Source organism: Anopheles cruzii, chromosome 3 (genome assembly GCF_943734635.1).
Source record: "Anopheles cruzii chromosome 3, idAnoCruzAS_RS32_06, whole genome shotgun sequence".
Taxonomy (NCBI): domain Eukaryota; kingdom Metazoa; phylum Arthropoda; class Insecta; order Diptera; family Culicidae; genus Anopheles; species Anopheles cruzii.
In genome coordinates this window covers 257490-282794 of record NC_069145.1, presented here as the reverse complement: position 1 = coordinate 282794, position 25305 = coordinate 257490, and the positions used below count along the sequence as shown (strand labels likewise).

At 44.8% G+C, this 25305-nt stretch overlaps 4 protein-coding genes and 1 long non-coding RNA gene across 5 annotated transcripts in view; all 5 read right to left on the bottom strand.

Moving 5' to 3' along the window:
• The window catches only part of LOC128274314 (zinc finger protein OZF-like), a 3505-nt gene extending 611 nt beyond the window's left edge, over positions 1 to 2894 (bottom strand). Inside the window, exons 1-2 of the mRNA XM_053012466.1 lie at positions 2786 to 2894; positions 1511 to 2710 (exon numbers count right to left, since the gene is read on the bottom strand). Coding sequence (XP_052868426.1) covers positions 1511 to 2647 — 1137 coding nt within the window. The 5' untranslated portion in view covers positions 2648 to 2710; positions 2786 to 2894. The remainder of the gene's footprint in view (positions 1 to 1510; positions 2711 to 2785) is intronic.
• A 1318-nt stretch (positions 2895 to 4212) lies between these two features.
• On the bottom strand, positions 4213 to 6600 carry LOC128272257 (zinc finger protein 883-like). Its single transcript, XM_053010033.1, has 3 exons — positions 6486 to 6600; positions 6318 to 6432; positions 4213 to 6242 (listed from the first exon to the last, which is right to left on the bottom strand). Exons 1-3 carry the CDS (start codon positions 6524 to 6526, stop codon positions 4326 to 4328), a joined length of 2073 nt encoding a protein of 690 aa, XP_052865993.1. The 5' UTR covers positions 6527 to 6600; the 3' UTR covers positions 4213 to 4325.
• A 1454-nt stretch (positions 6601 to 8054) lies between these two features.
• On the bottom strand, positions 8055 to 9380 carry LOC128274306 (zinc finger protein OZF-like). Its single transcript, XM_053012455.1, has one exon. The coding sequence runs from the start codon at positions 9378 to 9380 to the stop codon at positions 8163 to 8165; it is 1218 nt and encodes a 405-aa protein (XP_052868415.1). The 3' UTR covers positions 8055 to 8162.
• Positions 9381 to 9489: 109 nt separating this feature from the next.
• Positions 9490 to 10180, bottom strand: LOC128274425 (uncharacterized). Its single transcript, XR_008269303.1, has 3 exons — positions 10066 to 10180; positions 9898 to 10012; positions 9490 to 9821 (listed from the first exon to the last, which is right to left on the bottom strand). It is a non-coding gene; the product is annotated as an uncharacterized LOC128274425 (long non-coding RNA).
• A 659-nt stretch (positions 10181 to 10839) lies between these two features.
• Positions 10840 to 23999, bottom strand: LOC128275241 (tyrosine-protein phosphatase non-receptor type 9). The gene is made up of 7 exons (XM_053013673.1): positions 23943 to 23999; positions 21370 to 21603; positions 20350 to 20580; positions 14950 to 15158; positions 13112 to 13708; positions 12644 to 13034; positions 10840 to 12579 (listed from the first exon to the last, which is right to left on the bottom strand). Exons 1-7 carry the CDS (start codon positions 23997 to 23999, stop codon positions 12145 to 12147), a joined length of 2154 nt encoding a protein of 717 aa, XP_052869633.1. The 3' UTR covers positions 10840 to 12144.
• Positions 24000 to 25305: the final 1306 nt, after the last annotated feature.

Sequence of the window (25305 nt, the reverse complement as noted above, 5' to 3'; positions counted from 1 at the left end):
TCTCTTTTCAAATTAAAAACCAGTTACAGGGTGCATCAAGTTTGTATGAATTCTAATGATGATTTCGAATAATGATAAATCAATATCTAGTACGAGGATGAAAAATTACTTTATAAAATCAAAACCACGCGCAAATGATATAGTTAGGGACATTTGATATAAAAAGAAATTTTTTACGCAATCCTCAGCTATCAACGAACGAACCACTAAAAGGTCATTCTACAGTCTGAGCAAACTATTTCGCTCACATCTCGCGTCGAGACGGTGGAAGCTAAGGTTATACAGAACCCTAATAATCCTACTACTAACATACGCATATGAGACATGGACTGTGTGCAAAATCTGACTAATCCCTCCTAGCCGAGTCCGAGAGGACGATTCTCTGATTGGTTTCTGGCTTCATGTGTTGAGGGACAATGTAGAAGGCACTACAACAGCGAGTTGTGTGCGCTGCACAACGATCTTACTAGTCATGGTCATGTGATTAGAACGACAGAAGAGTCTTCTTGGGCCGTTGCTTAAAAGATTTCTTATTTTATTTAAAACCCAGTTTTATTTCGCACAGGAACTTTCCGATGGGCTTCATGTCATGAGAACGGCAGAAGAGTCTTCTTGGGGCCTTTAAAGATTTCTTATTTTATTCAAAACCCAGTTGCTAAGGAAAATTAATTTTATTGAGCTGATCGTTACAGATTCGGATTTTGCTAACTGCTATCGCCGAAGTCTTATATTTTAGTATTCACAGATACAAAATTAAAATTTATTCTAACCCAAACTTGAATGATCAACGTAGGAATTAATGAGTTTCGCCCTTCTTGTGAATTTTCGAATGTTTTGCATGATTGCTTAACGAATGGAACGCTTTGTCACATACTTTACACTGGTATGGCTTTTCACCGGTATGAGTGCGGATATGAATCCTTAGGCTAGATGTCTGTGCGAACATTGATGGACAATAAGGACACTGATGTTGTTGGTCCTTATTGTGAATTTTCGAATGTTGTACCAGATTTTTTGATGATGTGAACGCTTTGTCACAGACTTTACACACATAAGGCCTTTCGCCGGTGTGAGTGCGGATATGAATCTTTAGGCTAGATAAGTGAGCGAAGCTTGATGAACAATGAGGACACTGATGCTGTTGGTCCTTATTGTGAATTTTCGAATGTTGTACCAGATTTTTTGATGATCTGAACGCTTTGTCACAGACTTTACACACATAAGGCCTTTCGCCGGTGTGAGTACCGATATGAACCTTTAGGCTAGCTAACCATGGAAACCTTGAAGAGCAATGAGGACACTGATGATGTTGCTCCTTATTGTGAATTTTCGAATGTGTTGCTAGTGTGGTTGATGAATGGAACGTTTCGTCACATAACTTACACTTGTACGGCTTTTCGCCAGTGTGAGTGCGGATATGAATCTTTAGGTTAGATAACCATGGAAACCTTGAAGAGCAATGAGGACACTGATGATGTTGCTCCTTATTGTGAATTTTCGAATGTGTTACCAGACTGTTTGGTGATCTGAACGCTTTGTAACAGACTTTACACACATAAGGCCTTTCGCCGGTGTGAGTGCGGATATGAACCTTTAGGCTAGCTAACCATGGAAACCTTGAAGAGCAATGAGGACACTGATGATGTTGCTCCTTATTGTGAATTTTCGAATGTTCTAGCAGACTGTGTGGTGATCTGAACGCTTTGTGACAGACTTTACACACATAAGGCCTTTCGCCCATATGAGCGCGGATGTGTACCTTTAGGTTATATGACTGTGCGAACATTGATGGACAATAAGGACACTGATGTTGTTGGTCCTTATTGTGAATTTTCGAATGTTGTAGCAGAGTTTTTGATGATGTGAACGTTTTGTCACAGACTTTACACACATAAGGCCTTTCGCCGGTGTGAGTGCGGATATGAACCTTTAGGCTAGATAAGTTTGCGAAACTTGATGAACAATGAGAACAGTCGTACTTTCGTTTTTTGCTTTGGCTCTTGAGGTTATCCTGTTCATGATTCAGACTATCATTCGTTGTTTGCAGGAGATGCTGCTCATCGCCATCTTCGTACTCTGATTTGATTGCAATTGGATTTTCGTCTGCTTCGAATAAATCATCAGGTATTTTGCCACAACATTCATATGTCCCATTCGCTTCATGAACAGTAAAACACTTCTGGTTCAAGTGCAAATCCTTCGATGTATCCGGTGAGGTATCTTCAGTTTTGATTAACAATTCTGTGGCATCTGCACACATGTTATTCATAGAGTGATCTTCTCGATCTTGACAGACCAATTCTAAAGGATTTGTTTGCAGGTCGTCCTGTTCATGATCCAATATCGCATTCGTTTGCAGCCGATACAGCTCATCGACATCTACATACTCTAATTTGGTTGGATTTTCTTCTGCTTCGAAGGGTTCGTCCCCAGCTGTACAGTTCTTCTGAGTCAAATGCAAATCCTTCGCTGCACCCGGTGAGGTAACTTCGGTTTTAATTACCATTTCTGCGCCAACTGTTTGTTCGGCAGAGCGGTCAAGATGGTCTTGAGCGATTTCTGATACGTCCGTCGCTGTGTTCTGCTGTTTGATAAATCTATCGACCTTATCATTGTTCTCATTGCATCGCCAACGAAATGTATCCATGTTTTCCAAGCGCGATTCGCACGTCGTGCACAAATATGATGGAACTTCAGGAGACAATTCAATCTGTAAAAATAAGAGTGTCATAGAAAAGTTTTCTTGTGGAGCACGGTAAGATGTTTGTTGTTACACTTTTACTACCTGCAGATCGGTAAAATCGAAGATTTTTTGTACTTTATATTGTCCGGATCCGTCGGGCGTTAGAGCCTCCAAAGCATCTCCTTCCGTCAGACACCATCGACATATTTTTGTGGTTCTAGAAAATACTTCGCTATTATACCTTTTAATCCTTATTGAACACCGACTTACTCAACACCATCCTCTTGCTGAATAAATGCCGAAGCTTCCATTTTGAGCGCAATCGTTTATTTAAGCGATTTTGTAAAATCGTCCACTTTGCACTAGTTTGTTTATTAAACAAAAGGTGGCCCTTTGACAATCGATCGATTTTCGACCACTTCTGGGGGCCAAGTTCGCGCGCTTGTGAGTGAGCCGACGCTCTTTTCAAATTAAAAACCAGTTACAGGGTGCAACAAGTTTGTGTGAATTCTAATGATGATTTCGAATAATGATAAATCATTATCTAGTACGAGGATGAAAAATTACTTTATTCACTCAAAAATTAAAAACATGTGTAAATCATAGTATATTTAGGAATCTTTGATGCAAAAGAAAACTTTTACCCAGTCTTCAGCTATTGTTTTGATTAATTTAACCAATTCTGTTAAATTGAGAGGGGGTTTTTTCACGTACTCTAAGGTTTATTAACGCCCACTGTTTTCAATAATTATCTGCTCTAGACCACGATGTAAACCTTAATATCATCATCCACGGCACTGGCTTGCGGAATGCTTGTTGAAGATCAGGGCTGTTTTTGATTTTAATCAATTTTTTAAAAGGTAGCCATCTTGATCTGCAATTCAGCTTGTTCAGCTTGATTCGAAAACCCATTCGTTTCTTTCTTCATCCATGTTATTGTTTCAGTTTCTTGCTTTAGAAACCTATTCAACCATTTCCGGAGAACGTAAACTTATGTAAGCAATAAAATATAGCCGCTTACTTCAATCATGGCTTGGAATCGCTCGTAAACATCAGGAACTTTGTCCAAGAAGTTAGGGACAAGTGCTGTGGAAACACCGGACTGGTTCGACTTTGACCATTCGGCCCACCCGTCTATGGACTTCATAGACCATCTACCTCATGTCCAGCCACATCCTGGCCTATGAAGATGACATTGGCGTTATTGGTAAAAGTTTGTCTGATGTTCATCAAGTCTACAAAGCGATTGAGCAAGCTGCGGAGAATCTCAGTCTGCAGCTAAACGAGAACAGGAACAAATTCATGGTGGCACCGTCATCGGAAGCCCTACCAAAAACATCGTGGAGGTGACCGAAAGTTCGAAGTCGTCTAGCGTAATTCAAAGGTAACTAACAACGATCCGCCAAACGGTCATTCTATAGTTTGAGCAAACTATTTTGCTCAGGAACTCACGCTTGGGCCGTTGCTTTGAAGATTTCTTATTTTATTCAAAACCCAGTTGCTAAGGAAAATTAATTTTATTGAGCTGATCGTTACAGATTCGGATTTTGCTAACTGCTATCGCCGAAGTCTTATATTTTAGTATTCACAGATACAAAATTAAAATTTATTCTAACCCAAACTTGAATGATCAACGTAGGAATTAATGAGTTTCGCCCTTCTTGTGAATTTTCGAATGTTTTGCATGATTGCTTAACGAATGGAACGCTTTGTCACATACTTTACACTGGTATGGCTTTTCGCCGGTATGAGTGCGGATATGGATCTTTAGGCTAGATGTCTGTGCGAACATTGCTGAACAATGAGGACACTGATGCTGTTGGTCCTTATTATGAATTTTCGAATGTTGTACCAGATTTTTTGATGATGTGAACGCTTTGTCACAGACTTTACACGCATAAGGCCTTTCGCCGGTGTGAGTGCGGATATGAATCTTTAGGCTAGATAAGTGAGCGAAGCTTGATGAACAATGAGGACACTGATGCTGTTGGTCCTTATTGTGCATTTTCGAATGTTGTACCAGATAGCCTCGTGATCTGAACGCTTTGTCACAGACTTTACACACATAAGGCCTTTCGCCGGTGTGAGTACCGATATGAATCTTTAGGTTATATGGCCTTGCGAACACTGATGAACAATGAGGACACTGATGCTGTTGATCCTTCTTGTGAATTTTCGAATGTGTTGCTAGTGTGGTTGATGAATGGAACGCTTCGTCACATAACTTACACTTGTACGGCTTTTCGCCAGTGTGAGTGCGGATATGAATCTTTAGGTTAGATAACCATGGAAACCTTGAAGAGCAATGAGGACACTGATGATGTTGCTCCTTATTGTGAATTTTCGAATGTGTTACCAGACTGTTTGGTGATCTGAACGCTTTGTGACAGACTTTACACACATAAGGCCTTTCGCCGGTGTGAGTGCGGATATGAACCTTTAGGCTAGCTAACCATGGAAACCTTGAAGAGCAATGAGGACACTGATGATGTTGCTCCTTATTGTGAATTTTCGAATGTTCTAGCAGACTGTGTGGTGATCTGAACGCTTTGTGACAGACTTTACACACATAAGGCCTTTCGCCCATATGAGCGCGGATGTGTACCTTTAGGTTATATGACTGTGCGAACATTGATGGACAATAAGGACACTGATGTTGTTGGTCCTTATTGTGAATTTTCGAATGTTGTAGCAGATTTTTTGATGATGTGAACGTTTTGTCACAGACTTTACACACATAAGGCCTTTCGCCGGTGTGAGTGCGATGAATATGAACCTTTAGGCTAGATAAGTTTGCGAAACTTGATGAACAATGAGAACAGTCGTACTTTCGTTTTTTGCTTTGGCTCTTGAGGTTATCCTGTTCATGATTCAGACTATCATTCGTTGTTTGCAGGAGATGCTGCTCATCGCCATCTTCGTACTCTGATTTGATTGCAATTGGATTTTCGTCTGCTTCGAATAAATCATCAGGTATTTTGCCACAACATTCATATGTCCCATTCGCTTCATGAACAGTAAAACACTTCTGGTTCAAGTGCAAATCCGTCGCTTCATCCGATGTAGTAACTTCAGTTTTGATTAACAATTCTGTGGCATCTGCACACATGTTATTCATAGAGTGATCTTCTCGATCTTGACAGACCAATTCTAAAGGATTTGTTTGCAGGTCGTCCTGTTCATGATCCAATATAGCATTCGTTTGCAGCTGATACAGCTCATCGACATCTACATACTCTAATTTGGTTGGATTTTCTTCTGCTTCGAAGGGTTCGTCCCCAGCTGTACAGTTCTTCTGAGTCAAATGCAAATCCTTCGCTGCACCCGGTGAGGAAACTTCGGTTTTAATTACCATTTCTGCGCCAACTGTTTGTTCGGCAGAGCGGTCAAGATGGTCTTGAGCGATTTCTGATACGTCCGTCGCTGTGTTCTGCTGTTTGATAAATCTATCGACCTTATCATTGTTCTCATTGCATCGCCAACGAAATGTATCCATGTTTTCCAAGCGCGATTCGCACGTCGTGCACAAATATGATGGAACTTCAGGAGACAATTCAATCTGTAAAAATAAGAGTGTCATAGAAAAGTTTTCTTGTGGAGCACGGTAAGATGTTTGTTGTTACACTTTTACTACCTGCAGATCGGTAAAATCGAAGATTTTTTGTACTTTATATTGTCCGGATCCGTCGGGCGTTAGAGCCTCCAAAGCATCTCCTTCCGTCAGACACCATCGACATATTTTTGTGGTTCTAGAAAATACTTCGCTATTACACCTTTTAATCATTATTGGACACCGACTTACTCAACACCATCCTCTTGCTGCATAAATGCCGAAGCTTCCATTTTGACCGCAATCGTTTATTTAAGCGATTTTGTGAAAGCGTCCACTTTGCACTAGTTTGTTTATTAAACAAAAGGTGGCCCTTTGACAATCGATCGATTTTTGACAGCTTCTGGGGGCTAAGTTCACGCGCTTGTGAGTTAGCTGACGCTCTTTTCAAATTAAAAACCTGTTACAGGGTGCAACAAGTTTGTGTGAATTCTAATGATGATTTCGAATAATGATAAATCATTATCTAGTACGAGGATGAAAAATTACTTTATTCACTCAAAAATTAAAAACATGTGTAAATCATAGTATATTTAGGAATCTTTGATACAAAAGAAAACTTTTACGCAATCCTCAGCTATCGGCGAACGAACCACTAAAAGGTACAGTCTGAGCAAACTATTTCACTCACATCTCGCGTCGAGACGGTGGAAGCTGAGGTTATACAGAACCCTTGCAAAGACCTCACTCGTTGAGGCTGAACATTTAAACGCTGTCTCCGCGACTGAATTTCTCTTCCCAACTGAATGACTCACGCACTGGTTTGCACTCTGATCGAAGGTTCGAACTGAACTAATCTCCGAACTGAACTGATCTTTCTTCCCGACTGAAGACTGAATCCAACTGAACACGTATAATGAGTGATTCCTTTTCTCTCCTCAATCCCTGCTTGACTGAGTGTGCCGTTTATTAAAATCTATCTCTTTATATACATTCGTCCTCCGCGTTCCGTCGGTGCCGTCGCTACCCGTGATCGTCTTGCCCGTCTCAACGCGTTCTGTCGTTAGTTTACCCCTGCAGTCGCCGATCGTTTGCTGCATTGGAAAAACCCCTCGTTTGGTGGTGTGTCCTAAAAGGACCAAAGTGCCGTCGTCTTTCCGTGTTGCGATCCCAGGTAACTGCTGGGTAGCGCTTCATTTTCCTGTGCTGCATCCTGCGTCTATGGTTTACCCAGCCGTTTATGGTGGGTTTTTTCGGTGCTGTTGTTGCTGCAATTGTCGCGCCGGTCGTCTCTGTGTTGGAAAACCCCGCCGTTGGTTCTTTGAGGCGTCGGCTGTCGTTGCTTACTAGCATCTATGGTTTATCCTGCTGTTGTTCGTCGTCGGCCATCACTGCGTTGGAAAAGGATGGGTTGTTTTCGGGTGGTGCAGGGTCCTGGACGGGTCACCCTAATAATCCTACTACTAACATACGCATATGAGACATGGACTGTGTGCAAAATCTGACTAATCCCTCCTAGCCGAGTCCGAGAGGACGATTCTCTGATTGGTTTCTGGCTTCATGCGTTGAGGGACAATGGAGAAGGCACTACAACAGCGAGTTGTGTGCGCTGCACAACGATCTTACTCTAGTGTAGCTCACCGGGCCCCGATGGGTCATGGTCATGTGATTAGAACGACAGAAGAGTCTTCTTGGGCCGTTGCTTAAAAGATTTCTTATTTTATTTAAAACCCAGTTTTTTTTATCTTAGAAGAACGGACCGGGCCGTATTTATCAAAACCCAGTTGCTAAGGAAAATTATTTTATTGAGCTGATCGTTGGGGGTTGTGAACTTTTGCTAACTGCTATCGCCGAATTCATACATTTTAGTATTCAAAGATACAAAATTGAAACTTATTCTAACCAAAACTTGAATGAACAACGAAGAAATTAATGAGTTTCACCCTTCTTGTGAATTTTCGAATGTTTTGCATGATTGCTTAACGAATGGAACGCTTTGTCACATACTTTACACTTGTACGGCTTTTCGCCAGTGTGAGTGCGGATATGGATCTTTAGGCTAGCTGTCTTTGCGAACATTGCTGAACAATGAGGACACTGATGCTGTTGGTCCTTATTATGAATTTTCGAGTGTTGTGTCAGATTGGTTTTTGAATGGAAGGCTTTGTCACAGATTTTACATTGGTATATCCTTTCGCCCTTATTGTGAATTTTCGAATGTTTTGCCAGATTATTTGATGATGTGAACACTTTGTCACAGACTTTACACTGGAATATACTTTCGCCGGTATGAGTGCTAATGTGATTCCTCAGGCCAGATGCCTTTGCGAACATTGATGAACAATAAGGACACTGATGCTGTTCATCCTTATGGATTTTCAAATGATGCGATAGTGCGTTTGATGAAGGGAACGCTTTGTTACATATTTTACATACAAACGGCTTTTCGCCGGTATGAGTACGAATGTGATCCGTTAATACGGTTAACCGTGGAAACGTGACAGTACAATGAGGACATTGATGGTGTTCGTCCCTGTTGTGGATTTTCGAATGTTGTGCCAAATTGTTCAACGAATGGAACGCTTTGTCACAGACTTTACACTGGTATGGCCTTTCGCCGGTGTGAGTGCGGATATGGATCTTCAGGCTAGATAAGCGTGCGAAACTTGATGAACAATGAGGACACTGATGATGTTGGTCCTTATTGTGTATTATCGAATGTTTTACTAGATCGTTTGATGCCCTGAACGCTTTGTCGCAGAACTTACACTTGTATGGCCTTTCCTCAGTGTGCCTCCGTATGTGATTCTTTAACTTACTTAAAGCTGGAAATGATGCGTAACAATGTGGGCATTGGTGCTTTATGTTTTTGCGATGGCTTTTGAGTTTATCCTGTCCCAAAATACCATTCGTTGTTTGCAGCTGATGCTGCTCATCGCCATCTTCGTACTCTGATTTGATTGCAATTGGATTTTCGTCTGCCTCGAATAAATCATCAGGTATTTTGCCACAACATTCATATGTCCCATTCGCTTCATGAACAGTAAAACACTTCTGGTTCAAGTGCAAATCCGTCGCTTCATCCGATGTGGTAACTTCAGTTTTGATTAACAATTCTGTGCCATCTGCACACAAGTTATTTGACATAAAGTGATCTTCTCGATCTTGACAGGCCAATGCTAAAGGATTTGTTTGCAGGTCGTCCTGTTCATGATCCAATATAGCATTCGTTTGCAGCCGATACAGCTCATCGACATCTACATACTCTAATTTGGTTGGATTTTCTTCTGCTTCGAAGGGTTCGTCCCCAGCTGTGCAGTTCTTCTGAGTCAAATGCAAATCCTTCGCTGCACCCGGTGAGGAAACTTCGGTTTTAATTACCATTTCTGCGCCAACTGTTTGTTCGGCAGAGCGGTCAAGATGGTCTTGAGCGATTTCTGATACGTCCGTCGCTGTGTTCTGCTGTTTGATAAATCTATCGACCTTATCATTGTTCTCATTGCATCGCCAACGAAATGTATCCATGTTTTCCAAGCGCGATTCGCACGTCGTGCACAAATATGATGGAACTTCAGGAGACAATTCAATCTGTAAAAAGGAAAGTCTCATAGACCAGTTTTTCTTGTGGAGCACGGTGAGATGTCTGATGTTACACTTTTACTACCTGCAGATCGGTAAAATCGAAGATTTTTTGTACTTTATATTGTCCGGATCCGTCGGGCGTTAGAGCTTCCAAAGCATCCCCTTCCGTAAGACACCATCGACATATTTTTGTGGTTCTAGAAAATACTTCGCTATTACACCTTTTAATCATTATTGGACACCGACTTACTCAACACCATCCTCTTGCTGCATAAATGCCGAAGCTTCCATTTTGACCGCAATCGTTTATTTAAGCGATTTTGTGAAAGCGTCCACTTTGCACTAGTTTGTTTATTAAACAAAAGGTGGCCCTTTGACAATCGATCGATTTTCGACCACTTCTGGGGGCCAAGTTCGCGCGCTTGTGAGTGAGCCGACGCTCTTTTCAAATTAAAAACCAGTTACAGGGTGCAACAAGTTTGTGTGAATTCTAATGATGATTTCGAATAATGATAAATCATTATCTTGCACAACAAGAGATGAAAGAGGCGTCAAGCTCAAAATCTCTATAATAAAGATAATAACATCTAGTACAAGGATAAAATATTATTTAGTTCAATCGAAAATCAATATCTAAAACTGACGAAACCCTCGTTAACTCATGCAGCGTGTGCGTCTCGTCAGGCTCCGATGGGCTGGTCATGTCTTGAGAATGACGGACGACGAACCAGCTCACAAAAAGCTCACCAATTTTATTACATTTAATGGCTCGTAGTTATTCCTGCCAATGAAGTTGTTTCAAATTTGCATTCAAATTTTTGCGCTCTCTCTCTGCAGCGTTGTCGATCTGCTCGCCCAAGTCCGGTGCTGCAAGTCGGCGATTCGACAAGTCTGCAAGTCGGCGACACAGAAAAAAACGCTATTCGCTATTAACGTTACGGGCCAATTTCTTTCAGAACTGTCGGAAAGGAATGCGCAATGAGTACTTTACTTCTTTCATAATGCAAGAGGCACGCAAAATAGTATTTATTTGTTGTCAGGGCTATATTTTCAACCTCCTTTAGTCCTCTCACAGCGTCTGTCGAGCGCCTCCATTTTAGTGATTATTACCTCGCTTTGCAGTAGGTAGCTAGGAAATGCCTGAATGCGGTGCCGTTATTCCCGCTTCCAACATTAATACAGTGCCCAGCGTCACTGGTCACGCCCTACGAGTAGGAAAAATGAGTAACAGCAACTTGTGGGGGTGGGGGGGGGGACCTCTTCCTACGCACAAAGTGTTATCACCTCTGGCCCCGTTTAGCGACTTCGGACGAAAAGAAGTGTGGTGGTAATGCTTTGAGTACTTTAAGTTGGCTTACGCTAAATGACAATACCATTTGATTATTTGCCCTATGGTAGAACAAATTCGTTTCCCCGTCCGACGCGATCGTGTGTACGTTATCAGTTTGCTATCAGAATGCGAAGCGAATAGCTGCTCCGGTGCTCAGAGTCGCTTCGATTCGCTTTAGTTATTGTTTCGCTACTGCTCTCCCCATGTAAATGATATTTCCAAGCACGTCACGAGACCGTGCTGCCCCGACGCGTTACTGGTCTAATTTTAAATATGTTTATGTCTATATATTTACTCGCAGTTACCTTTCTCCCTCTAAAGTTAAAATAAATAGAAAAAATAACCTTTGATTTCTTTTCTCTATTTGCGCCTTCCGCCGTCGTGCCGACTGACTGCGAACGCCTTTCGGCCACTACTACTACTGTTCTACCGCCGCGCCGCTTCAACGTTATTCCCTTCCTTCGCACTTCACTGGACTGGACACTGCCTTTCTTACCTTTGTATTTACTTAGGATAGCTATTTTCCCTAAATTTGTTTACCACTGTGAGAAATACTATGTTTCAAAAGAATAGCTCAAATTATCGTACAATTTTCGCGGAACTGTTGTTGGTTTTTGATTGTAAGAGACCACACACCTTGCTGTCACATGAAATCTAATTGGACTCTTTGAACTGCGAGCTTGTGTGTCGGTTGTGTTATGCACATGTTATGCTTTTTCGATTGGTCAACCAAACAGCGGCCTACGAGTGGCCAACATTGTCTCGAAAACGACAATGGTGCCCCCACTGATGAATTCAAATGAATCGTTGAGAGAGGAAAATAGAAACCAGAACAAAATGGCCAAAGCAATGAAAAAAAAAATTAGTCTTGTTTCACCATCGCTGGGGGATCAGTTCTAGGACTACGGTTTAATTTAATCGCGTCCCAACGAAATCGCATAACATGTGCAGACGCAAACGACATGCGGTTGGTGAGTGAGTGTTCGGGGTTCGGATGATTTAGTCCGATTCATCGTCTCGCTCATCGAACTCGGACAGATCCACCGACTGCAGCATGGAGCGAGAAAGGGCGTACTCAATCAGCGCCAAATGGCAGAACACGTACTGATCCGGCATCTGGATCGAGTACGCTCGCTGGGAGCGAATTTTCTCGACCGTGCCCTTGATATCGGCCGTCCCGACATCCTCGAGGCGCGATATGCAGATGTCCAGCGTAATGAAGGTCCCGGTCCGTCCGATACCGGCACTACAGTGCACCACTATGGGGGGCCCCCGTGGATGGCCGGCCCACAGGTCACCCAGTGACCGTACCATTTCGGCCTGCTTCTCACGAGCGCGTTGCAAAAAGTTTAGCATAGCCTTCGCCGATGACGGCACTCCGTAATCTGGCCAGCTCGTAAACTGCCAGTGCGAGACGCACCTCACCTCATCAGTCTGAAAAAAAGGAAGGACAAAAGGATGTGAGTTGGCCCCCCGTACCGCGGTCGAACGATCTTACCTTAGTGTTTCTTATTTCCAACTCCACTACGGTGTAGTCCTCGTTGGTTTCTATCGACATTGTCCGCACCTGGTAGCAGCCGAACTCAAAGACGCCCGCTTCGACCGGTTCCCAGTACTGGCCGCACTTCGCCCGACCCCGCTCCATCACGCGGGTCGTCATAACGATCAGCAAACAGTGCTGCTCCCAGACCATCCGCCAAAAGTCGTACGACGTTTTCGGCAACGGGCCTTGCGTGGAAATGTAAGCGTTTTTCTGCTTGTACCCATCGACAAAGTTGGCATTAATGTAGTCCGTCGAAGGGTCGTCGTCCTCCTGTGACAGCACCACCCGGCTGTGATCGTAGCACAGCACGTCCGTGTACCGGTTCTTGGCCAGGTTGTTTCTCAGCCTATCAATGACAGAGATGAAAGGAAGGGCATTAAGATGGCACTCGTAGGGCCTTCGAGAGGGGATACGAATACGTACTTTGCATGCGTAAAGGTACCATCCGGTGCTCGGGCTTTAATTTCGGCATACTCGCGGATCAGTCCCAGCTTGCCCCGCTCGCGAACCATCTGCACGATCTGATCGATCGTTTTCGGATCACCTTCCGCTCCGGCCAGGCTGTCGTCGTCGCTGAATCCGGACGATGCGCTACTCGGTGGGTTCTCCGTCCACAGCTCACTGGTGGCCGTGTGCTGGTGGTGGTGGTGGTGTTGGTGCCCCGCGGCACCAATATCACTACTATTGTCCACCCCCCCTATGTGATGATCGTCCAGGAGTGTGCCATTGCCATGCGCCAATGGGGATGCCGTTCGGTGGTTATAGTCCACGCTGGCCAAGTCCGTCGTATTTGGCGCACACGTTGTGAGTGGGTTGTGAGCATCCAGTGCCGACACACCGCCGGTAGCAATCGCCGTTATCCCGGCGCTTCCCATCACGGGACTAGTGCCGCTCGCCGCAACCGACGGACCGGTGGTTTGTTGCTCACCGCCGGGCAACTGTTGCTGTTGCTGCGGATGCCCTGCTGTGGCAATTAGTTCGTCCTCACGATTCGTCATCGATTTGTAACAATGCAGCAACCTACAATGTGCAAGAGAGTGGCCAATGAGCATTAGTATTCGATGTGGTTCCCTGTAACCCCCGCACAAAATATGCTGCCGCCGCCGTCCTCCGCGTTGCGCGTATCTTTGGTATGAAAACAACAACATGGTGATGGTGGTATGTCGTGATGTGGTCGTGGGTAGCAGCCAAAACAATAAACAACAGAGACAAGCACACAAGACGAAACCATAGACGAATGATCTGAAGCCTAATGAAAGGGGGCGAACCGAAATTAAAAGCGAACGCACTTCGAGGAGCGCCTAATGACCTGACACCGAGCCCAGCCCACTATCCTCAATCTACATAGCGAGGGAACCTTGACAGAGGCATTGAATAATGTTTGGTCCCGGTCAAGCAATAATCGATCGCACACTAGAAGCGCGCACGCAACCTCTACTATTTACTTCTGGTATCGAAAAGCTGCGGCATTTGATCACGCAAATGAACTCCGAAACACGATTCAACTGGCGTACACCACATCACGTGGCTCATCCTTGGTATGTGCCGCGTCCTAATCAATTCATATACATTATCTATTTCTGTGCTCCGCGCGGATTCTTTTACATTTATTTCCAGGGTTATTCAAGGGCTATTCCATCCATTATTTTTCTACGTTCTCAACGAGGTTCAGGTCACAAGATTATGATGTCCTTAGCTAAGCAGCGACTTCTGTTTTGACCCCCACAAAACGCGGCCTAAGAAGGAAAATAACGGAATACGTGTATGAGCATATCAGAGTGTGGTTGGACCGATTGATGGTGGACAGCATGATAACGCACGATATAACGGAATGCAATAATGTGTCTCTAAGGTGGTGACGAGGAGAAAGATTTAAATCGCTTTACCTTAAACTTGGCATGCACAACAAATGACGCAGTCCAACACCCAGAATCTGTATGATTTGTGCATCCTGCGGAAGGAGATGTCGATTTTTATCGGAGAATATCGTGACGGGCGACGGAAAGGTTTTAGAGAAAGGCGGATACACGTCGGACGGACCGTACTGTTCCTCGGAGCGAAGAGTTCCTTTAACCACCTACTGTATGTTTGAGCGAAATCTGGTGTCCACACTTGCACGACACGAGAAACACAGACACGACCATCACAGAGGCCCCATCAACAGCCCACCACCGGACCAATCGCAACGCAACCAGAAGGAAGGACACGAAAAATCCCAAAAATGTTGGCCTCTCAACCGGCGCACCGGCGCTTCTACTCACCATGAGGAATGGTCGACTTCTAGCGTTCCACCTAATCGAACTGGAAGCGACTCACGAGGAACATGCAGGCTTAGCTGCGGTATCGAGACGGTAAACACGCGTTCCCTTAATTTCTCGCGCACGAACAGTCGAAGTATTTTAAACGGTGCCTTGAACCAAAGCGGCGCCGTAACGATGAGAACCTTTTTCAGCCGCGCCGGATAGCCACCCTGCGAAGGAAACGAAGAAATGCACATTAAATATCAATTTGTTTGCAATTCGACCTGCCCGAAAATGGTACCAATTGCCCACCCAAAACACCCCCAAATTGTTTTCAGATATGCTCCATGATCGTCGGACTACGCGGTGCTGCGCGGTTTTACGCGAAATACAGTTGTGCGACACGCATTCACGAAAGATATCCTTATTTCTCCTTTGTGCCGCGCTGCATCCCGGGGCACACACCTGGCCTCGTGGCGGACACGGTGTGCTCTATTCTCACTCGACAATCCGGGGCGAAGGTTTACCGGTTATATGGCGCTTCTCTCGCGAAGCAGCTGTGCCACTGAACTAAAGCCACTGTAAATTTTGCGCCATGAGCCATCGCATCGAGCGGCAGATGCCCGATGATGAAGGGACCACCTTTGCCTGTGGTGGTGGTGAGGTTGTGTGAATAAAATTCAAAAAGGAGAAGCAAATTAGAAAAGGACTACGAGAGGATTCGTTCAATAAATCCTTGGAACGAGGGAGCAGAGGCGCCAAAACGAAGGCACAACTACAGAACAATCACACGCGCGAACTGCGGTAACAATCCATTGAACAACCTTTTTTTCAACGGTAGCATAATAAAAACGACACTTTTACCAACACGCAACAAGGCTGGGTTTTGTAGTCAACATCTTTATTTTTCAATCAGTTAATAGCGCGACCTTAGAAACACTCGCCTCAAAGCGACACACCAAGGCAGATTTCATAACGAAAGTAGAGCGAACGAACGGCGCATAGGAGAAAGAGGACATTCGCAAGCAAACGTCCTGTCTATCGAACGCGGGTCTATGTTTGTTTTTAATCATAGTTCCACCCCGAAAGGGACAGGTCGCAAAAAACACAGCCCACGAAATAGGTCAAGTTTGATCCCGGTCCACGATGAGACTCCAGTAATGCATAAAGGCAGAGGCAAAGTGCATGGCTGAGCAGGAAGGAAAACAAAATTGCAACCGGATGTGAAGCGGGTTTTATTTTCCAGAGTGGCGGTTGATTGATTGCAAGAACCCCATAAAGATCCCTATTGAGAAAACCAGGAAACGGCACCCGTCCTGTTTACAGACTTTCAATTCATAAATTCACGTTTTTTGAGCAATTGAATATCATTTCTCCGTAGCGACTATCCGGGAATTCGTACAAAAACTGAAGCATGACTCACCGAGGTAGAAATGCAAGGAGTGCATAGTTGTATAGGTGAATGGCAGGTTATATTTGTGTTTGTTAAAATTCGAAGGAAAATGTTCGTCGCAGTATCACGCGCGCAGTCCTTGTTACACCTTCATATTTGTTGTTGGCGTCCGCTTTTTACTAAGGCACGCATGGTAAACATCGTTTACGATAAGCAGGTGAAGGCGACTCAAGGCACCCCGCATTAGCATTAGTTTGCCTCTCGGTTATAAAGGCAACCGGTTTTAAGGTACTTCGTAGTTAATATTGATTTTGATTGGCGAAGTTTTTGTATTCTTATTTTCTCTGCCTGCAGAATGTGGGAATGAAATTCTTTTGAGCATAAAGTTTGTTTGCATGTTTTGAAGTAAAGAACGATTTCTTTTGGAGCTGGTGTTACCTTTACATAACCTCAATCAACTAACTTTGGTACACAATCAATCCGGCTACTTATCTAGTTAGCTATGGAGACGCCTAGTGCTCCAAAAATTGGGTAAAAAAGTGATCAAGGTTTTTCCGATCGCAAATGAAAAAACTCAATCTAGTTTTCATGCTAACATCTGTCTCGCAACTAAAGCAGGAATCGTCGACGGTGTGTAGAGGCTGTTATAGTCTTTTCGTGAAAGAAAATGTTTTGCTAAAAATATACAACGCTAGTGCGCGGCGGAATTCACGTTTCCACTCTAGGCTTATTTGGTGCCCCTGAACCAAACGTGTCTAAGACTGGCATCAACCCAATTTTTAGATACCGGGTAGGCTACGGTTTACCCTTTTTCCACTCTAAGCAGCCTATGAGCTGCTTTCCCCGTAAAAAGTAAATCGTCAACAACAACACCGTTCCAAGATGATGGCCGAAAGATGACGTCGTCGTAGTAGATTCTTACTTTTGTTGTCACGTACTCTAGGGAATTGATTCATTGATCTACGCGAACAAACAGCGCCCTTGAACAAGGACAATGTCCACCATAGTTACCTGATTTTCGCACCCACCAAATTGGTTCAAGGTATCCGAGACAACGGGCACCAACAACTATTGTGTGCGTTCGTTCCTTCTCGCCACAAAACTGACTGATTTATCCTCTTTCTCGTTCGATTGCTCGTTTGCTTCGACGAATCAAAAGAGCATATTTGGCTGATTGAACCCCACCGTAGCGTTCATCGTGCCGCACTTTGCAAACAATTGACACTGACAAAATTTGGCCACCACGAGGACATCAGAATAGTCTCACAACACAAATCCTGAAACAAATATGGTTACTTTGTTATTATCTAAATTAGGGTAGCAACCGAGAGTGTTGTCCCTTTTCGCAGGCAGGCATTTGCATTTTGCTCCTGAAGCAAACATAAAAGAGCGTGGGGACGGAAATAATAATCAAACACACTATATACTGCGCGCACACCTGTGCCCCACAAATACATGTGCACAACGGACGGTGGTGAAATTTCTGTTCGCTGCGTTCTGCGCTTCCTTTGCTCCATGCAGCATCACGAAATGTCTCAAAAAGGAAGATGGATTTTTTGTAACACTCCTCACATTTTCTATTGAACTATTTCAGGTTGTGACACTTGCACACCACGTTCCATATCTTCGGCTTTTGCTCCGTCAAGCGATGTTGTCCATCTCGATGTGTTCGATACTGAGGACACCACCTTAACTCTTAATTCTAATTCTACCGAAGATTGCTTTTGACTAAGTTATCAACTACTCTACGATGCAATTTAAGCGCTTCCCACCCACGGTAACCTATGCCTTTGATTGTACTGTTTTTTTTTTCATCCACACGAAACGAACAAGATTTAAAGCCATTCAAACCGACGTTCGATGATTTTTATCATTTCGTATCACCTTAAGTTTGCACAGTTTGCGTGTATATAAGAAAATCTTTCACAGTCCATAGGAGGCAAAACCCTATAAAACCGACAACATTCCGAACAATGCACGACCGGGGGAACTAGGACTAAGTGGCTGTACAATCACTAACCTGCTACTGAGGACAAAAATTTTAAGGGTTGTTTTTGGTACCGCAAATTACTCTCCTCTTCCCCTGCCGGGCACCACCACACTGTGCACACACTCTACGTGGCGTCCACTGTCGCGCTTGTAGTGGTAAAGATTTGTGCACCAAACGATGCGAAGTGCGTTGAAACACGCGTGCGCGCGAATACCGTCCCCGTGTCGGGATCTACGGACACAACACACGTATTTGCATCTGCGAAACGCGTGCGCATTTTGCAACTACCCAATACCAACACCACCATGTGTCAGATTATCGATAAGCCGTTGTTGTTTGAGGAAAAAGGGCCCAATTTTCCTGACAGTTGGTAGTTGAAAAATGTGCCAGATGGCAGCACTGTTGCTCTCGTTTGAATTTGCCGGGCCACGTGCAATGGAAAAAGCTAAAATACAACGACTACAAACTAATTTTTGAACTGATTTCAAGTGCAGTAGGCGTCGTGAGAAATCTGCAACATTGTTGAAATCAATCGTTAGCGTTAATTGATGTCTTATTTGTTTAATTCGTTCTTTAATGTGTCTCCCTATGTTTAGTTGCCTTCTCTATTCGTTGAAGTAAAATTCCCTTGAACATAAACAATCATTGAATAAAAGGGCTCCTAAAGAGTCGTAGAACTAATTTTCCATGTTACTCAAATATCTCTTTAGTGTTATCGTTTCCGTTTATTTCACAGACAGTGATTTGGAAATTGTAGTCGTATCAATCAAGTTCATGACCGTCCTAGTCTCAGTAGATGACTGAGATTTCTGGCTAGATTCATTTTATGTACGTCAATTTCACCGTGTGCATTTCTTGTTTTTTGGCTTCACATTTAAATGCGTATCCAGGTACTCCTGTCACCATTAACATTAATTTGAAATAAAAAAATATGAAACCACGGATGAGATCAGATTACTTCGTGATCCGCAAGTGCACACATGCACGAGCGTATGTTGACTAAAACAATGCATTCTCAATCGGCAGGCGCTGAACTAATCAAGTGTGCATCGCAACAAATGGGTTTCCAGCGGCACACGAATCACATCACTACCAATTATGGAGTGTTTAATGATGTTGGCGGTTAAAGTAACAAAAGCAAGCTACATGACATCACACGTTGAGTTGTTTCTAGTCCGCTATTAAGAACACTGCCCGCGACACACAATGGACAACCGCAATCCGCCATTAGAAGGCACAGAAGGGTGAATGAAACAGTTCGCGATACTACCAAACACTTTGGGGATGAAACAACTGACGATTCAATAAGTACCAGTAAATAGCACCAAACGATAGCAAAGAACCGTTGTTCGGGCGACTTTCAGGAGCCAAAGGTCTCTCGTCAATATGATATCAGTTAAATTCGCCTTAATTTTCATTGGTTTTCAAAACACAAACCCACGCGGGGATAACACACATGTGTACGGGAAGAACTTTCAATTCACGCCGCACAACGGCGAATCGCACGGGCGGATTGTTAACCCAGCGCGCCCGAAACATATGTGCGCAATAAACCGCGTGCTTCAATCAATCACTTCCCTCGTCAGCATTGTGTCATTGCGTACACACATACCGGACACGAAACACACACACGCGCCCGCCAACAATGATGATACCCATCATCGGGGTAAGACCTCCGCGGCGAGGGCACTTCCCCGAGCCGAATTATGACCGCTCCGCAGTGCCGCGAAGTGTTCGAGCACCTATTCGCCAATCAACTAAACTACAGTAGGCCGCGACCAGGTTGGTTGCCGGCTTCTCGCGCCGCGATTAGTGGGCGCGCAACAGTATTTTCTGTCACCATCACCACTACTAGCAACTTCTTGCTACACGACCGTTTTTCGAATAAACTTACTTAACCTTACTTGAAGATGTGTGCGGTTTGTGATTCCGTGCCGGACGTGAGAGTCGGAACCAATCGGAAGTTTCGGGCTCTTTCTTAAGCAACGGTTGCTTAGTTCAATGCATGGTTACGGAGTATTACGATTAGTGCACCTACCTTGAGCAACGTCAAAATTTTCTGCGACAGATCGTAATCAAAGTTGGAATACTTGGAGGTGCTCATATCGTAGATAAACACCAGACCGGCCTTCTGTGTGTCGGTGTTTTGGAGCGCAACATCCAGCTGATAGACGACTCCCTGGAGAGTGGTTTTATGGGTCACTGTCACCGGGCAGTGCAGGTTGGCGGTAAAGAGCGCGATCGCTGCGCCACTGGCATCACGTCCGGGCTGAAAGGCGAAAGTAGAACCAGAAACCAAATAACAGATGGATTAATAATATTTCAAGCCACGTTTAGGACTAGACCGAGCCCCATTGATCCGACCCAACGCTTAAAAGCTACGAATCTCGCGATATACCATCGTACATTCCGTGGCCGTCTTTCGTGTGTGAGCAAAAGCTACAAAACGATACAGTCCGCGACTTCGACAGCCATCGGGGCGGATGTCGTGCATCCGCCCCGGATGATTTGGAACGGTATGCGGCGGCGCGACGAGCTTGATGATTTCGGCGTTTCACAGTTCTCGCGGTGCGCTTAACTTTCGGCCGCCGCAGTCGTAATAATAATAATAAGCGAACTCGCGACGTTGACGACGCGACGCGAGTTTCGCGCACTCCGCCGCGATGGCCATCTACAGCGGCTTGTGAGCAGCTTGTGTGCGCGTGTGCTCCGCCCGTATCCGTTTCTGGCGAAGCGCGAACACATTACTTGTCGGTTGTCGGTTTATTACGACAGCAAGGTTGATGAATCAGATGATGATATCCACGCACCGAGTGGTGGTGCGAGTGGAGAAATAAGGTGCGAAAGTGGCGCCACGCGTATTTAAACTTTCTCCACAACTTGCTGTAGGCCGAAAATCGAACCACGAAGCTCTTTCTGGGCACGTTTCAACAACGGCCACACGGTGAGCAATGGCCACGTTTAATGGCACTTCCTTCCTCGTCTTAGGACAAACGAAATGAAATGTCTATTAAGCATTGCTTCAGCTGCAGGTCTGTCCTACGCCCGCGGTACTCACCAATATCGTAAACTTTCCCGTCTCCAGTTCCGCCCGCAGAGGATCGAGCATCGGATCGAACCCGTACAGCCCTTCCCGTTGCCGGATTAGCTCGTGTTGCTCGTAAAGAGCCAACGCCCTCGCGATGTCATATTTGCGTGCCAACAGGAACCTTGTGGCCACCGCGGGGGTTACAGCTTTTCGGTTCGGATCGTTGTTTGAGCTATTGATCCTATCGATAAACTGTTTCACAGCCTGTGGAGGAAAGAAAAAGATTGTTTTATTACATGCGACATTTCCGGTTTATCAGAAGCAACGCAAAAGAAATGGTGTAAGTTCAAATAGCCCAGAAATTGCAACAATGTCAAATCGAGTCCAGTCCCCGCCATTAACCTCAAAAAGCCGCCGAAAAACGAGGATGACCGATATGAACCTTCGTGTTCGCGTTTCTAGGGCATAACGTTTTTGGCTGTGCGTAGCAATTGAACTGAACCGGAACAGGCAACATACTTTTTTTGGTTTCTGGTTCCGTCTTCTCGATCCAAACGTCTTAATATCATCATGGGCAATAACGCCCGAAAGTGCCGAGTACCCCATGTGCGGTGTAAGCAAATGCGGTTTTGCTTCTACACCTCGACGCGCCGCGGCCAAAGAGAAATTCGGTGGGCAAAATTATGCGGCGATCGCACTTCCGCGTCCATTGCGGGGTGCTGCTTGCTTTCCGTTTCTCGTCCCTCTGCTACAAATTAGCGATTAACAAAACAACAATTTCACTATTTTCGGCTCCCGTATGCGCGTATGCACAGCAGCAAACGCGCTGATTACATGGTACTGTGAGACTCTGACCAATGGACCAATATCGGCGTCGCTTCGATGGATGGCCCAATAATTATCAGTCAGATGTTTTGTGTTTCCTTCCACCGGTGGCGAGGCGCAGAAGTAGATTAGGCGAACGGAGAAAAGGCGATTGGAGCCAGCGAAAACTGCGGAAAAATTGAACACTTCCCGATGCTGGTGGCCGACCGCGAATCCAGACGCACGCAAGCAAGCTCCCCATCGTCCATCCCCAGGCTGGCTGGCAGCTGCATAACGGTACGAAATCGGAGTGCTCTCGCACAAAGCACAGACGGGCCAGGCCGCGGCGAGCTGAGGTCATGCAGTGTGTTGGCTGCTTTCGTGATTGCAATAGAGGATCGGCGATTGGATTTTGGAGAGGTTCCGGCGCACATATGCTGGCGATGGTAATCTCGAGAGCGAAAGAAAGTTTTAGACAAACGCAGCAACGTTCATTTGCTTTCTGCCCAAAACTAATGCCCCCGCAGTCATCTGCCTACCGTCCACTCGAATCTGTCATCCATAGAGAGACTCAGCACCTATTTTTCCATTTTTATTTACAAACCGATTAATAAGTGGCAAAAAAACGGCTTCAACGGATTGTTATTGGTCAAGAAAACTAGCGTTAAAAGAAGGTTAAAAAAGTACAAAAAAGCTAGTCCGCTATTCAAGTGCACTCCTTCGATAGTGGCCGCGCCCAGTGCCGCCCGGCCGAACAGAAAACTAGTCGACCAAAGTCATGCGAACCCGTTTATTGACCGACATATCCGAATGCCTTGAAGCTAGGCTCTTCGCTTGCTTGACGATGGGTGCTGACTGAGCCAACGAAAATGTGGAAAAAAACGTTTGATTGTCTTATAAAGGATACGGCCAGTACAAACGCCGGCCGGTATGTGATAGTTTTCGCGTAACATTTCCACGAGTTCCCTAGAACGAACTCGGCAACTCGTACGTATTCGAAGCGACAATTCGACGGCGGATGAAACTACCATTGAACGGGAAAAGCAGGTTATGGCCAGCGACAGCAGGTTGACTATATTCGTTTCGCTTTTCTCCTGCGCCTCAAAAGCCACATGGCCACAAGCTCCGCTGCTCCGGGAGAGTAGTTTCGTATGCTCCCAAATGCTACCGACGGAAGCGACGATGCGAGCGTGTTCTGCTGCATCGGGCAACTGGTTCAGCTTCTCCGCTATTCCCGATCTCCGTTTGAGAATAGCGTTTCATTTGAATATGCCTCCAAAAAATAGGTCACACTGACTGAAAGGTTGATATCGAAATTGTTGCATTCGCTGTTCGCCTCCTGACCGGATGCTGTAAGAGAGGGACAAATTACAGCTTCCCGTTTGCGTCGGAAGGCAATGTTTCAACAATGTTTGGTCCTTTCCGAGAGGAGGTATTAATTAATAATACGAAATCCACTTTATTATAATTTCATTGCGAACAATTCTTCATTACAAAAATTGGCGAATTGACGATCTCCTTTTGGCGTCATTTATCTTTCGGTTTGTGTTTCCCATTTACCACTTTCCACGCACGCAGTGAACCGCACATGATGAACATAAAATAGATATTTGTTTATTGTGACTAGCCGTTGGAGCTCAAGCGTTAAGGTCAGAGTACTATAAAATGAACCAATCACTCCGTATCGCGGAGAAAGTTTTATTTTGCTCTTACAGTTCCTATAAAAATACAGCCTTTTTTGGAATACATAGTATACTTTCTGAAAACATTAAACAAATAGAGAGCAGAATCAACGGTACCTTCAACGCCCACAGCAGAATAAGATCCATTACGGTGACCTTGTTCTTTTTCTTCATGATCACACCAAATATACTTCGATTTGGCACGATTGGAAAACAATATCACATATTCCACAGATACACCACCACTACAAACTATAGCTGAGGGGATTTTTGTTTCGATTTCACCGAGAAAGGGTAGCACAGGAGCACGGCAGAGAAAAGATCGAACATTTTCGTACGGCATACGATCGTAACACAGTGTGATCGGCCACTAGTGCACCCTAATAAAATAAGGCTTGCGATGTTTCACTTTCACATGTTGCTCCATTTCTTCGAAGGGCCACCAACGGCAGCATTTAAGACACTCTTCACTCTTCCTAACCTTAGACAGAGTTGCTTAACACAGAGCAGAACCGCAACCCGATGTTCCGCTAAAACCTAACGTGGACCAATTACACTTGCACTCACACTGCAGGCATATGTGTGCCAACATTCGTAAAGCAGAAATAAAGAACACCCCTTCGGAAGATCATCTGTGGACCTTACACTTCTTTCCGATCCGACCGATCACTCCGTTTGGATCTTCTGAATGCGACAAACCATGTTTTATGCCACTATCAACTATTTGTATTGTCGGCCTAAAGTTGCTTCAGTTTTGGCCCGCAATCCGCCATCGCCCACCACTGGAGATCGCGCACACGCAACGCCTGACACCGCCTCCGTTGAGCCACTGAAAAGAAATGGCTTTCTTTCTTTCCCTGCCGAACGGCGTGTGCGCTCACAGACTGCACATGCCCGTGGCAGCATCACTACATGAACGGAAGTATGCTCAAATAGGAAACGGCGTTTGTGCATGTATGTGTGTGCTGAGACGCATCAACGTGCCCATTCCAGGAAAACTCCAGCCACCGGCGAGGCAAAGAAAGAAGACTCGCGATCATACAAGAGCGATAGAGATCGAGTTTCTGCGTTTCTTCTTGGCGTGGTGGAGCGTTCGTCGTCAATATACCGTTTTAGCGGAGAGTAAAAGAGATCACTCCAAACCCGTGACCCCGTGAACGTAGCTTATCGAATGATCCTCTCCACAAAAGGTTGTACGCGCGCCAGATAGCCAGCATTATGCAAACAAAGTGGGTTCAAGTAGAATTTACGAGAGCTTACGAGGCAAAACGTTTTTGCAACATGAGTAATTCTCCCTCGCTTGCCGATTTCGCTGTGCTTTTCTCTCCAAAACCATCCCTCTCCGTTCTCTCTCTCTCTCTCTCTCTCTACTTCGTATTTCATTTATGTTTCCGATGAAAATTTAGAGCAAAAACTGTAGGTCCTTTTTGGTGTTGGTGTTCCTCGGTTGTTGCTTTAGCGTGCTTCTTCTTTTCTTGGC

What these genes read in the sequence shown, in the direction of transcription:
- LOC128274306 (XM_053012455.1), bottom strand. Translation starts at nt 9,380, where the DNA reads ATGTCAAATAACTTGTGTGCAGATGGCACAGAATTGTTAATCAAAACT.
- LOC128275241 (XM_053013673.1), bottom strand. Translation starts at nt 23,999, where the DNA reads ATGAAGAAAAAGAACAAGGTCACCGTAATGGATCTTATTCTGCTGTGG. An exon ending in TTCTGCTGTGGGCGTTGAAG is followed by an intron (nt 21,604 to 23,942) that starts GTACCGTTGATT and finishes TTTCCTCCACAG; the next exon opens with GCTGTGAAACAGTTTATCGA. An exon ending in CGGGAAAGTTTACGATATTG is followed by an intron (nt 20,581 to 21,369) that starts GTGAGTACCGCG and finishes TTCGCCTTTCAG; the next exon opens with CCCGGACGTGATGCCAGTGG.
- LOC128272257 (XM_053010033.1), bottom strand. Translation starts at nt 6,526, where the DNA reads ATGGAAGCTTCGGCATTTATGCAGCAAGAGGATGGTGTTGA. An exon ending in CAGCAAGAGGATGGTGTTGA is followed by an intron (nt 6,433 to 6,485) that starts GTAAGTCGGTGT and finishes AGTATTTTCTAG; the next exon opens with AACCACAAAAATATGTCGAT. An exon ending in TCGATTTTACCGATCTGCAG is followed by an intron (nt 6,243 to 6,317) that starts GTAGTAAAAGTG and finishes TTATTTTTACAG; the next exon opens with ATTGAATTGTCTCCTGAAGT.